At 39.3% G+C, this 14,371-nt stretch overlaps 1 protein-coding gene across 3 annotated transcripts in view; it reads right to left on the bottom strand.

Moving 5' to 3' along the window:
* ZNF800 (zinc finger protein 800) overlaps positions 1-13,392 on the bottom strand; it is a 48,648-nt gene extending 35,256 nt beyond the window's left edge. Inside the window, exons 1-3 of one of the 3 annotated variants that reach the window (XM_025291466.2) lie at positions 12,749-13,390; positions 12,159-12,277; positions 7,102-7,197 (exon numbers count right to left, since the gene is read on the bottom strand). In XM_025291466.2, the coding sequence (XP_025147251.1) occupies positions 7,102-7,197; positions 12,159-12,219 (157 nt within the window). In that variant the 5' untranslated portion in view covers positions 12,220-12,277; positions 12,749-13,390. Of the gene's footprint in view, positions 1-7,101; positions 7,198-12,158; positions 12,278-12,748 lie in introns of all 3 variants that reach the window. The other 2 variants (XM_025291471.3, XM_025291468.2) reach the window with 2 other exon arrangements.
* Positions 13,393-14,371: the final 979 nt, after the last annotated feature.

Here is a 14,371-nt window from a genome sequence, read left to right on the forward strand (position 1 = left end):
CTTATGCACACACACACATACAAACACAGTTGTGCTGATCCAAGCAAACCAAATTTCTTTCAGGTCCTTGGATTCACCAAATTCTCTCACTTTTCACGCCTTCTATGTTTCTTTCTCTCTGCCTATGACATTCTCCCTATTTCCCTGGTCTGACCCACTTCTAATAATCCTTCAGATTCCAGGTTAGATGTCATTTCCTCCAGGAAGCCTTCTCAGACCCCTTCTGTTTCCTGTTAAGAATTCTTCCCCTATACTCCTGGAGTACCCTGTACACCTATACTATATTATCTCACTACTTTGTGATTAGTGACTTTTATCTCCATTAAACTGGAAACTCTAAGAGGGCAGAAAAGATACCTTTGATGTTCACCACTGTATTCACAGCTTTCAGGACCACGCCTGATGGGCATTTGTTAGACATACTGGTGAGCTCTCTCTAGGTTTAAGAAAATCTTCCCTATACATCTTTTTAAAAGTCTGTATAAAGTTAACCAGAAAGTAAAAAATGGGACCTGAGTGATTTTCCATTTCTGCTTATATGTATTACAAATGAGAAAAGTAAGATGTGCCCTCATTCCATAAACACAGGCAAAAGTTATTCCTTAAGTTGGTTTCAGTTACCATTTAAGGTTTTGTTGGTTTCCCATGGGGACATAATGGCTTTATTCAAATCAGCTACCGTTTTCTGATTGCTTTGCTCACTAACAGTTTGACACAGCCAACCAACTGTGCCTCTGCCAATAGTTAAAACCTACTATAACCTGAAAAAAGAGACAAGACAGCAACCAAAGTTCACCCAGACAGCAACAAAAATTCCTCCACAACTCTTAATCCTGAGAGAAAGAGAGCCGTGCTGCCTTACTCCTAATTAGTCCTTTTCCTATATTGATAACTCTCTTTCTCACCTTAGGTTTTTAAATCATCTTAGAAATCACTACATACTACTTACACACCGTTTACATAGATCATCAATTCAGTATCTTTTGAAAAACCAGCCCTCCAAAGAGAAGGCTTTTGACGCCTGTAACTAATTAATGAACACTTCAGATTCTCACACATAATGGGCGCTCAATAAAATTTAAACCTCATCGAAGGTTTAATCCTGTGCTAGCAATTAAAGTAAAATACACTGTATATACTGATATAAAGGTTTAAAAATTTTTTTTTCAAAAAGGATCAGTATTCAATTTCACATTAGGTTATATGTCAGATGCTTGACGTGACATAATATTAATTCTAACTCTTCTGTGCTAACAGACAATCCTCTGAAGAGACTGTAGCATAGTTTACATTCAAAAATAGTATCCACATCTTTTAATAAAATATGCTTAAGTTGTTTAGTTAAGACAAAATGAAAGTGAAGTCTCTCAGTCCAGCCTCTTTGTGACCCCATGGACTGTAGCCTACCAGGCTCCTCTGTCCATGGGAATTTCCAGGCAAGAGTACTGGAGTGGGTTGCCATTTCCTTCTCCAGGGGATCTTCCCAAACCAGGGATCAAACCTGGGTGTCCCACACTGCAGGCAGATGTTTTACCATCAGAGCCAACTCATCAGGGAAGCCCAAACAAAGAGAAGCTTTCCTTTTCTCCCTTAATATACTGATATGTTGGTCATTGACCAACATATCAGTTGCAGCAATAATGGTTTTAAGTTTTAAGTTGCAGCAATAACAGTTTTTAAATAGTATACTGTATGCTTTATTGTTGATTCACACATGAACTCAGTTTCTTTAGGATGACTGTTGAACCACAATATCATTCCCAACACTGCAAGCAAATCTGTAATTCCTGTCACACCTGCTGAATTCCAAGACCAGTATGAAGGGAATTTCTAACTGATCATCCATCCTTAATATAAGAAAACGTCAAAATTGTTCTCTTAAAACCACTACCTACAAGGGTTGGTTAAAAAAAAAATTACTAAGTTAATTATGAACACTGCAACATGCTACAATAAATTTATAAGCAGAATGAAATTATTTTAGTGCCTATCTGGTGAAACATTTGTTTAGTCTAACACACATTTATTGAACACCTATTAAATACCAGGTATAATGTTATTCACTGAAGACATGAAAGTGAAGGATATGATCTATGCCCTTGAGAAATTCCCAAACCAACATGAATGGCTGCTCTCCTAGGAACACAGCCTCAGGTGAGATGCTTTGAAGATAAATGCAATAACAAATAAAATAAAGCTACATTTTTCTTATCTATCCCCAAAATATGCAATCTGATTTTAAATTTCCTACAATTGCTATGTATCAACTATAAGCAAAAAAATCCATCATGTAATACAGCAGATATGTACCTCTGATATCCCAAGCTTTTGCTTACAGAATCAGGACTTGGGCATCACCATCCAGTCACAGTTTACATTAACTCAGAGAAATGTCACTTTAGCAGTAAAAAACAAACAAAATCTCTAAGAAACTAAAGACCAAACTTAAAATTTAGTTAGATAACGACAATAGCAAACATCACACAAAGCCAATTCTCACTTTTCACTATAATTTACTCCTCCCTACGATTCAAAAAAGACACTGTTCCTTGCACATCGTAGTAGTGTATTCTATAGGTAGAGTCTTTTTCTATAATACAGTTGACCTTTGAAGGAATGCAGGAGTTAGTGATGCCAACTCTCCATGCAGTCAAAAATCCACATATAACTTACAGTCCTCCTTATACTCCCTTTCTTTATATCTTCTATTCTGCATCCTGGGATTCAACCCAATCAACCAAGGATCATCTGGTACTGTAATATTTACTACCGAAAAAAATCCACAAAAAGTGGACCTATGCAGTTCACACCTATGCTGTTCAAGTCAATTGTATAATATTGTAAAAAGAGATATATTTCAAAAACTCAAAAAAAAGATGCCAACTTCATATTAAGGGCCAGTTTTGAATACTGAACAAAATGATTATCCTCCCCTCTTCCCATTTTTCTGTCTCTAACCTTAGGGCATACCACAGCTTCTTTGCCTCTACCAGAAGACTATGAGATGAAGAAAGAATATTAATTTCAATTAAATCAACTTTTATATATGTTACAGAAATACATCTTTTTGTTATTTAAAATTTTGTTTTAGTTTGGGCAGAGAGGATGGGAAAAGAAGGAAGCTAAAATAAAAGTTAACAGAGGGAGGAATGGATTTGGAGTTCGGGACTAGCAGATACAAACTATTATATAAAGAATGGATAAACAAGATCCTATTGTATAGCACAGGGAATTATATTCAATATCCTATAATAAATCAAACTGGAAAGGAATATGATAAAGAATGAATATACATTTTTACACATATATATAACTGAATCACTTTGCTGTATACCAGAAACTAACATAACAATATAAATCAACTATATTTCAACTTCAATTTTTTTTTTAAAAAGTTAATAGAAAGGAGGGAAAATTGGAAGACAAAAAGTCACTGACATGATCGTAGAAGTACTGACAGAACTACAGAAAAGCTTAAGCAAAGAGCAGGGCACAGTCCAGGTAGTACCTGAATCCTGGCTTCAGAGCAAACAGCCTGTCTCAAGTCACCCAAGCATCAGAGATTTCAGAGTAGAAAAGCTGTAGATAGGTGCAAAACAGACAGCCTTCTAAAAAAATATGGGATATTTATATATGGACAGATGTCAAACAACAGTAGAATGTACTGTTTAAAGCCAAAGATACCTAAATACCCAGTCAGCTACCATTTGTATCAGGAAGAAAGTTAAGGGATATATTCTCATATATGGGTAGAGGGTCTCTGGAAGAAGATACAAACCATGTTATTAGTACTATCTGAGCAAAGACACTTATTTCTATATTTCTGTATATCCTTTCATACCTCTGTATTATTATTTTTAAGCCACAGGTATATATTACATAGGACTTCCCAGGTGGTTCAGTTGGCAGAGTCTGCCTGCAATGCAGGAGACACTGGTTCGATTCTTGGGTCAGAAGATCCCCTGAAATAGGAAATGGCAACCCACTCCAGTATTCTTGCCTGGGAAATTCTATGCACAGAGCCTGGTGGGCTATAGTCCATAAGGTTGCAAAGAATTGGACATGACTAAAGCCACTTAGCACGCACACATACATATATTACCTAGTCCAAAAAGAAAAGTCTATTCAGATTAATTTTTAAGTCAAGCAGATAAAAGTAGAGATTACAAGTCAAGAAGTATTTGTAATTTAAAGCCAGGGAAAGAGTCCAAAGCAAAAGCTGAAGTAGGAAGCAAAGAAAATGAGTCAAAACTGGTCAAGCAGTCAGTACAACCAGTACAGCACACATGAGGCTGGTGGACCTAAGAAGTTAAGTCAACTCCTTCCTCAGCCTTTTATGAACTTCCAGCTTAGGTAGGAATTAATACCAGGTCAGAGAGAGCCCGGTATAGGCAGGAGACCACAAATCCCTGAAACAGAGCTGATACAGGAGTTGAAGACAACTATCTGAGCTTGAAGATTAAGAGATATCCTAACACATCATTACTGCACAACCTGGCTGAGCTTCTGAATGTTAACAAGAGCAAAAGCATGACTTCAAAGTTCTATCTTCAATTATCTGTCAGATATAAAACACCACTATAGCTCTTTAAATGAAATGTGTGTGACCAAGCCATAATGGAAACAGCCTAGAAAGAGATTAGTCACTGAGGGGCTGCTTGGGAGAAACTTACAAGTCTCAAAATGAGAAGGTATCTTAGACCCCATCATGTGGTCCAAACTTCCACCTCATCCTCCCAAGGTTTCAGTCACCGGAGGCTTAAATACCTCTGTGCTAAAGAAGAGCTACCTTAGGAGACTTAAGATTATCCAGATATGTAAGAGATTACTATCCTCAGGAAATCAGAATTACTTAGCTATGAGATACACTAGTGAAGTAAAACAGTCTTTTTTAATCCAAAATTAGTTTCTTTGTACCATTTAGCGTATTTCTAAACCATCTCTAATTTAAATAATTGAGTACTTAGAATTTAAATTATAGTATTTTCAAAATTTGTTTAAAAAAAAAGCTCAGAAGGCAAATTTGCCAGAGACATTTTAGAAAGAGCACATTATCCATTTCACAGTCCCTTCCTTAATCTTAGTAAAGAAATGGCAAACACAGAAAACCAATACAACCACAGTGCAGTGAGAAAACAAATAATTTCATTTTTAAATATTCACCTTCCAAAGTTAAAAAATATATATATATTGGGTACAAGATCTTGTTGAAAAGGAATTTTTTTTCAAGATAAAGCACAAATAAATGAAACAATTTTAACTTCTTAATCAAATAACATTGTAATAAACTAAAATAGTAAAATTTCAAATTGCAAATTTTTAAAAAAGAAACCTAAGGCAAAGAATATAACTAAGTGTGAAGTTATTATCTTCATTTCCATGATAAGAGAAAGAACAAAAAGAATTTTTATCTCTGTACTAAGAGTAGCTAACAGAAACTCTTACTGAAATTAAAAACTAACCATTTTCGTGTTATGCCAGAAACATACTTAAATGTTGCCTCTAATTAGTAAAATTTTAACTGTATTTACCATAGGAGAATTTGACCTATTAGTTATTTCCGTTAACCAAGGGCAATTATCAAAAGTAAAAGGCAATAAAAAAACACAATAAAATATGTTATACCACCGTCCAGCATGAGCACAGGTATTTGTTATAGCATACATGAAATACTGAATACATAAAAGCAACACCATGAGGATTACAGATGAAAAGTGTTAAGAAATGACTCTCAAGAGTCAGAAATTAACTTAAAGGAACAATCCATTTTTTAGAATCCTAAAATAAATCAAATGTATACTATTTCTCTTTAAAATGATTTAAAAATAAATATCTTAAAAGATTTCTCATCAATACAAGTGGCTTCATATAAATTCTCTGAATCTCAGAATTTTTTCATTAAGATATAGTAACCTTTAAAATAATAACAAAAGGTATTCTAATCCTTAAACTTAGGATATCCGTCACTTAGGTGTCCATCAGTCACATGTGTTTGCTAGTTCATACTTGATTTAATACCCTACAATGTCAAAGAAGCCAAATCCACAAGTGGTGGACAAGCGGATATAAGAATCACAACAACCTAAGACCTTACTGGTAGGACTTCTAATAGTTCTCAACCACTTATACTTAGTGAGCAATACCTATTTTAGAGTGCTGGATTGTAACTGCACAAATATACTTATTATATATCCATTATTATAATAATATAATGGAAGGAAAAGCTAAACAAATATATGTGAAGATATCAGGGCTAGAGTAAGTCTTTTTTCTATCACATGCTCTACTAAAGATAGTGAAACTCCAGGGTTAGGTAGGAGATGGTGAGTTACATAAACAGAGATGATAAAGTAATTAATCTAGAACAAGAGACATCTCAGACATTCCGAGTAAATAATCTACCCTGCCAAAGCTCATAAAGACCTCATATAATTTAGTACTGTCTTCCGAGAGTTTATAAAGAACATGCCAAAAAATAACAATGATTCTTTAAGAGACACTTTACCAGCAAATATACCACAAATTTCTTTAAATCATTCTGAACACTTTTTTTTTTTTTAGATTCAAAGATGTTTTATTTTTTTTTAATTTTATTTTATTTTTAAACTTTACATAATTGTATTAGTTTTGCCAAATATCAAAATGAATCCACCACAGGTATACATGTGTTCCCCATCCTGAACCCTCCTCCCTCCTCCCTCCCCATTCCATCCCTCTGGGTCGTCCCAGTGCACCAGACCCAAGCATCCAGTATCGTGCATCGAACCTGGACTGGCAACTCGTTTCATACATGATATTTTACATGTTTCAATGCCATTCTCCCAAATCTTCCCACCCTCTCCCTCTCTCACAGAGTCCATAAGACTGTTCTATACATCAGTGTCTCCATTCTGAACACTTTTTAAATTAGTATATAATAATATAGTACTGAAAAAGAATTTCTAATCAAGCAATATTTACTCGTCCACTTTTTTAAAATGACAATTAAAAGTGTATTATAAAGAAAATCAATGTATATATTTCATTTTTTTAAAATTATTTCTAAGGATTTCTAGGTAATTTTAAGGTGAAGATTGAAAATACATCCTAAAACATTCATACCTGATCGAAAGCACTCAATTATTTGCTGAATACCAGATTTGGATGTCTGTAGTGGTTGCTGTAACAAAGGAGCATCTCCAGGTTCCAGGATATAAACTACATGGAAGACAAATACCCACCCCAATCCCCACAAAAAAGGGTTATTTAAATCATTTACTATTGAAGTAAAACAATGGTTTGCTATAATCATGTTAAATGACAATCACACTTTTTTGTACGTATTTCACCATTAGCTTTAAGGCAAAATAAAATAATGGTAAACATATAACTACAATTTTTCTCAATTCAAGGTAAAACTAAGCCTCCTATGCATTAAGTTCAACTGCAAAGATCTATTTTGGCGTTATTTAGTACATATTAGTCATATTTGCCTTTTTATTCCCCTTGAAGAGGAACTACTACATTTAACCAAAATTCTAGGGCAATAATAGCCTAGCCACCCCTCATAAACCATTCCAAAACTCTCCAGACAATCTGGTACAGCTCTCTGGCAATTTTGAGAGCAAAACTCAAAAACCACTGCCTAAGGAAAGAACTGATCAAGTGCACAACGACAGATGTATAAGAATGTTCACTGCAGCACTCTGCAGCACTATAAATAATTGAGAAAAATTTCAAACAACTTAGAAGTCTCTCAAAAGGAACCAGACTAAATAAACTAGGAAATATCCATACAACAGAATCTCTCACGGCATGAGCTAGACCTACATGTACTGACAACAAAGGATGTCAATAATACATTGTTAAACAACACAAGCAAGTTATAAAATACGATATCAAATATACTAATATATATTTCAACAGCTACAGAAATAAATTTAATGTATATGTGTTTATGTATGAATGCTAATATAAACACAAAAAGTCTGGTGGGACAGTGGGATACCAAGAAAACTTAACAAAGGTTCTTTCTGTTGGATCAGGTTTATAGAGGTGATTTTCACTTTCTGCCTCACACTTCACTAGCCCAGGCTTTTGGAAGTATGCATTTAGAAAGAATGCATTTCTTATAGTAAGTAAAAATAATATTCCCATTGTAAATATACAGAGGTCTACATCATCCCTGCTTGCCAACACTTCCAGATTAGTATAAATATATAATAAGTAAGGTTATAGTAATAAGAAACAAGGTAACTGAAAAAGAAAACTGAGTTTTCCATTAGACATCAGGTAGAGACAGTTGTGGTGGAGAAAAAGCAGTCATTTTAATCACCTCTTTTTTCAGTATGTTATAATGTTTTACCATCTTTACCCAGATGATGTTTTACCATCATCTGCTCAGTGTTGAGAAGATAAGGAGGGTTACTTCAGTAATGGGTGCTGCTACTGCTTCAGGGCCTGGGCCTGGAAAGCTCTTAACTGTCTCATAAGGGGGATAAAGCCTGCTGTGCTATGTGTATAGACACAGCCTTAGATTCTCTTCTAGGCTTCAACTCTTAAGTTCAGTGTACACAAACAGGAAAAACTGTGTCTCAGGAACAAATCATTCCATTAAGCAAAATTTTCCCAATTTTAAGAGACACTTTGGGGGTATTTTAAAAAACATACACACAAATACAACTCATTTTGAGAACATCTAACACTGGCACTAACCGCAGTGGTTAAGAAAGGATTCCAGACCTGGACTGACTGTGCTGAAACTCTTTTTTTGCCATTTACTAGATACAGCTAGGGCAAATTACACTCTTTGATTTCTCTATTCTTATCTCCAAAATGTGAATATTAAAAGTATCTAAATCATAGAGTTGTGTGAGGATTATATTAGCTAATGCAGGTTTCTGGTTAAATCAGAGCCTGGAATACAGTAAAGACTCAATAAATGTTTTATCACCATTATCATCATCTACAAGTCAACTGCTTTCCTGAATGCTTACCAAAAATGAAAAATCTTTTTCAAAATCTAAGAGAAGTAGAATTCAACCCCTTAAAGAAACAGCAGCAAATGTTTGTAAACAGAGTGATGATATCATTTATTTGGATTAGATGAATCTCTTTCTAGTATTTGTACATTCTAACAACCAATAACTGATTACAAAAACTAATAAAAGATAGGATGGAAATTACACAATTTTAAAAAGTCCCAAGGTCTGACTCTCCAACTGGCAAAAATTCTGTAAAGCAAGAATGAAAAAATAATAATAAATAAGGGAGAAATATGAGGAAAAAATGGAAACTTCTCTTCAGCAATCCCTTTCCTCATTTAGGTACATGCTCCAGAAACCTTCCACTAATTTCCACTTCCACATGACAACATCATTTTAAAGCTAGAGCAAAATTTTGTTACCCATCACCATCCCTGGTACCACCAGAATACATACACATCCTGAGACACCATTCAAAATAACCCCAGGGTTAGTTTTGTTATGAGTGGACATATCCACCTGGTATACACATCTGTGTAGATCCCATTTCTTTCTTCATTTGAAAACATATTCTCAATCCTAAAAAAACTTTGTATGTCAATATTTTATAAAATTTCTTGCATATCCTATCATCCCTCCCAAGATCAGGTCACATGACCATTAAGGAAAAAAACAGCACCTCCCTCCAGCCAAAAACCCCAATGTCTCAGAGGTTAACATCTTTATTTACATCCTTCCAAGAACACACTTCCCAGAATCACCTACTTGCGTTAAGAGTCTCTCCTCCCTTAAAACAAGCCTCTTAAGATATTCTTCAACCTAAGATGTCTGAGATTTGCTTACAAATAATAGTGAGTGGGGGAGCAGTTGGAGGATAGAGAAGGGAACTGTGGTGAGGGGAGAATACAGATCAAAAGCGACTGTCCACATACTCACATACTGATAACTGATGGAGCTGTGTGTTGGTTACGTAAGGTTCCTAAAGCATTCTACCTTTGGATGTTTGAAAATTTCTCTAACAGAAAAACTTTCTTAAAGCATAACTAAGAATATACCTTACATACACTGATAGGCTTATAACACCACCACTCACTACAAACTGATCCAGCCTATTAAGACCTCCCCAGAAACACACTGCTCTCTCTCATTCAGGAACTCACCTACTATTCATAATTCAAAAGGAGGACAGATCTCTCCACAGAGTTCATTAAAAGAACTTCATAAACACAACTTCACCTTCTTCCCTCCATCTGAGAGCAACCTCTTTTTAAAACTACCATTCCTATTCCTCTCAATACGGGAAACATCCTCTCACTTGGTCCATTATCTTCCTGCGAAATAATGACAATTAAAACTACCTCATAAGTTACACTTCTACCTTTCCAACGAACTAAACCCTCAGAAAGTGCTTACTTCTAAGAAAGCAAAGAAATACCAACCACTTTTGACCTAACAGTCTGAAAAATAAACTGCATGGGAAAAGTTTCAGGCAAAATAAAGCTGAATTTTTAAAATTAAAGCAACTTATCTGACTTTGTGTTAATGAGGGAGGAAAAGAAGCACAACTTTCAACACAAATTTAAAAGTTCATCTCTGGAAAATATCTTTAAAGTATCTAGAAAACTTTATCAGAATACACTAAATAAGGTATGGTCACAAATTACTTTATCCATGTACTTATTTACATCCATCTCTTTCCACTCAAAGGTTCCGTGAAGGAGTGCGCTTATCTGTTGTGTTCACCACTTATATCCCCATTGTCTTGAACAGTGCCTAGCACCTAACTGGTGCTCAATAAAGACTTGTCAAAGAAATAAATGAATGACAAAATACATTTCTTCCTAAGCAACAAGCTTTAATATGATTTAATTAACTAATTCAACTTAAATGACTTCTCAGAAAAAAATGGAATAAAAAGACAGGGGAAAAGACTGTCTTCCAGTGGAAAAAAAAAGAGTGGAAGTATAAGAAGTCATTCATAGTTTTCTACTTCAAAACTAGCAAAATCCATTCAACAATTGGTAAAACATAAGGGATATATATTCACTTCAAATAAAATGTGCAGCAGAAAGGAGGATGAAAGGTAGGCAGATCAGGGAGCAATTGAATAAACACTGGATTCCACTCTGGGATTGCCTGTTTTATTAGCAGAGGTTGTTATTTTCAGCAAATTGGTGGGGATAGGGTCCTAGTACAAATTTTATTCTAACATGTACCAAAGTTTCCATAAAATAGAAGTTCTTCCCCTTTAACACCACCATTTTTCCTCCATTAATCAAAATGTACTCTAAATGAACGTCACTGTGACAAAACCAAGTACACTGGGTGCAGCTAAAATACTCCAACAAGAAACAAGCCAAAGTACTAAAAAGTCTTGGAACTTTTACATCCAAAATAATGCTCAACAACTGCCTTTGAACTTAACAGAATAGCCTTTAGTTGGTTTAGTGACAGTGTGTATTCAAGGATTCTCTTTTTAAGCTGTACCTCTAAATGTTTGTAATAATGCACAAACTTCTAATCAGCAGAAAACCGATCAATAGTTTATATATCACATTTTATTAGTGTTCTAATACTCCTTGTGAGATTCCCAAAACACCTTTTTAGTTTCATAAAGTCAACTAAAAAATATTCCTCTGAACAATGTCCTAAAAATATTTATCTTAAATAATCAGATTTTGCAATCCTGTGTTCTGTCCATGATCTTTAAGAGGTCGCACTTCGACAAACTTTCCTTAGCCCAAACTAATGAGCTTAAACCTCATTCTTAGGTTTAAGCATTATCCTCTCTTTCAATACTATTTAAGCAGAAGGAATTTCTAGTTTTTAAAAGTTACATGAAAATAAATGCTAGTATTCTAATACTACCAATTTTTTCCTTTCTCTTCAGTTTTAACCATTCACAGAGCATGAGGGTATACTACTAGCCACAAGCTACCTTGAAAGGGAAGGAAAAGGGATTGAGTAACTGATCTTGTGGAAAAGATTTAAGGTGACACCTGCAGTACTTTTCTGAAGGGATCAAGCAAGGGAGACCTCTTGTTTGTACAAGCTTTTAGCTTCGTAACTGGTTTTATGCTGAGGAAAATTATAGCCTGTTTAGTTAGGAATGACTTCTTGGGGAGGAAGAAAAGAAAACAGAGAGCAGAGTGGCTCTGATGGAGACCGAAGTAACTGGAGAAGAAAGGGGTATACCTGGTTCACAGCATCCGTGATGATGGTGGTCAGTCTGACAGTATTTGTCCCTTAAAGGCATTTTCAGTGGGCGCGACCTACTTTCCTTTCACTGTAAGAAGCTCTTCATTGCGGCTTGGCTGTTGAAAGAAGCACAAACCCGTCACTCGCCCTGAACTTCCTGGGGGGGCTCTCGCTGCATTTTCCAGAAACGTTCCCTTCACCCACCCTTCGCTTCCCCTTCAGCGCCCTGTACCTTCCTCTCCAACTGAAAAATAAAAACGCACGAAGGCTTCACCAGCCCGAACTCCCGCACAGGTTCATCGCCCTACCCGGAAACGCAGCCCCGGGCGCGCAGCGCAGGGCGAGGGCCTGGCCGGCTGCGCGGGCGGCGGCGGCGGCCTCGCCTTCCCGGGCGGGCGCGCGCGGAGATGGAGGCGCGGTGCGCAGCGGGCACGGCCAGCGCCGGGGCCCGCGGGGCGGGGGGCGCGGCGGCAGCCGAGGGGTAGCTCCCGCCGGCGCCCGGCCCACACCGGCCCTCCCGCTACGCACGTGCGCTGGGGTCTCCCTGGCAGAGCCCCGGTCCCCCAAACCAAGTGCGCCCAACTTACTGAACTCCTGGGGCGGGCCGGCGGGCGGGCGGAAGGAAGGCGAGCAGGCCGGGCGGCCGCGGGGACAGCCTGGCGTGGGAGGCGGCTTCGGGCCCCACCTGGCGCAGCCTTGGCGAACCGCGCGAAGGGACCGGTGTTCGGGCCCGACGCGCTCCCAAAGAGTCCCCGCCGGCGCTGACGCGGAAGCGCCACAGCTCACCACGTCCCTCCGCGGCCCGAGGCGACGCGGCGGCTCACGGCGTCCCTCCGCGCTGTGGAACTGGGCGGGCGGGCGGCGCGCGGGCGCAGGCAGTTGACAGGAGGAACCGCCCCGCAGCCGCTGCTGCCGCCACCGAAGGAGCTGGAACCGAAGAGGGCAGGACCTGAGGCGCCCCTCGCCCGGGCAACGGCTGCCGCCGGAGCCCGGCTCCCCCCAGCGTCGCTCCACCTGCAACGGTCCCTCAGGCTTTTGGAGAGGGGCGGGGAAGGATGGGGGTTTTCCCCCACCTTGGGCCCTTGTTGGTAGTAGTTGTTTCAGGAAACTTTATTAAGTCAGTCTCTCGCTTTCTCGGTCTCCCCCTCCCCAAAGAGCCTGAGCTACCGCCGCGGAGCGAGTAGGAAGGGGGAAGCAGAGACTCTCCGGCAGCGACAGGGAGCGAGTGACTGACCCCGGACGGAGATGGGGCGAGGGCAGGAAGTGACAAGCTCTCGGAGTGGGTGGGGGGAGTGTGGCCGGCACGCCCGGGAGCGTCGCGCGCATGCGCCCGGCCCGGCGCCCCCGCCGGTGGAGAGGCGACGCGCGGCGGCTGGGCAAGGAGAGGGAGACCGGGCTGGTGGCGCGGGGCCGACAGCCGGGTGTCTCCGACCCGCGGCTCTCTCAAACGTCTCTGGCGGACGGGGAGCCGAAGTCCTGGGCTTCGCGGGCCAAGAGGTGCGAGGCCACTGGTGCAGTGGTTGGGCCCGGGAGACGGGCTGCTGGGCAACCAAACTGTTGCTATCGCTTTTCTTCCTTCGGTGGAACTGAAACCGGGAGGCTTGGAAAAGCAGGGGAAAGAACTGTAGGAAGAGGTTTCGCAAATGCGTAAGCCGTAAATCGTGGTGATTCCGAAAAAGTTGTCAGCGCATTTATAAAGGGTACAAGTGGAACTTTTTTTTTTTTTTCCCCTAACCCACCAATTTCTGAAGTGTGCCTCTCAGAGCTTTATCAGGTCTTTGGGAGGAAAACAGTCTAGTCCGTGGAAGATCGGTATTGATTGCAGCTGCGCTCGGCGTCTGGCATCTGAAGGTGAAGTTGGGTCACGTGGGCAGTACTCACTTTTTCTTCTCTTCGGCGCTTATCCTGCTTGGAAAACCCCCCAGGATCGCAGTGGTGTGTCAAATTCTGCAACCCCGTGTGCGGGTGCTCGGGGGTGGGAGAGCCGCCTCCCCCGCCTTCTCCCCGGCTCCAGAAGCAAAAATGAAAATTTTAAGAAAGAAAAAGTCCATTTAAAAAATCACCCGCCCTCCCCCACGATCCACTGAAAACTTTCATGATTAAGTTGCTGGTTTTCGGATCCGTGAAAACGTTTAGTAGACAGGCTCTGTATGTATTTTGGAAGAACAAACGAGTGACTGAAATCTATTTTCAAAATTCAGAGTTTGTAT

The sequence above is a fragment of the Bubalus bubalis genome, chromosome 8, assembly GCF_019923935.1.
Source record: "Bubalus bubalis isolate 160015118507 breed Murrah chromosome 8, NDDB_SH_1, whole genome shotgun sequence".
Lineage (NCBI taxonomy): Eukaryota > Metazoa > Chordata > Mammalia > Artiodactyla > Bovidae > Bubalus > Bubalus bubalis.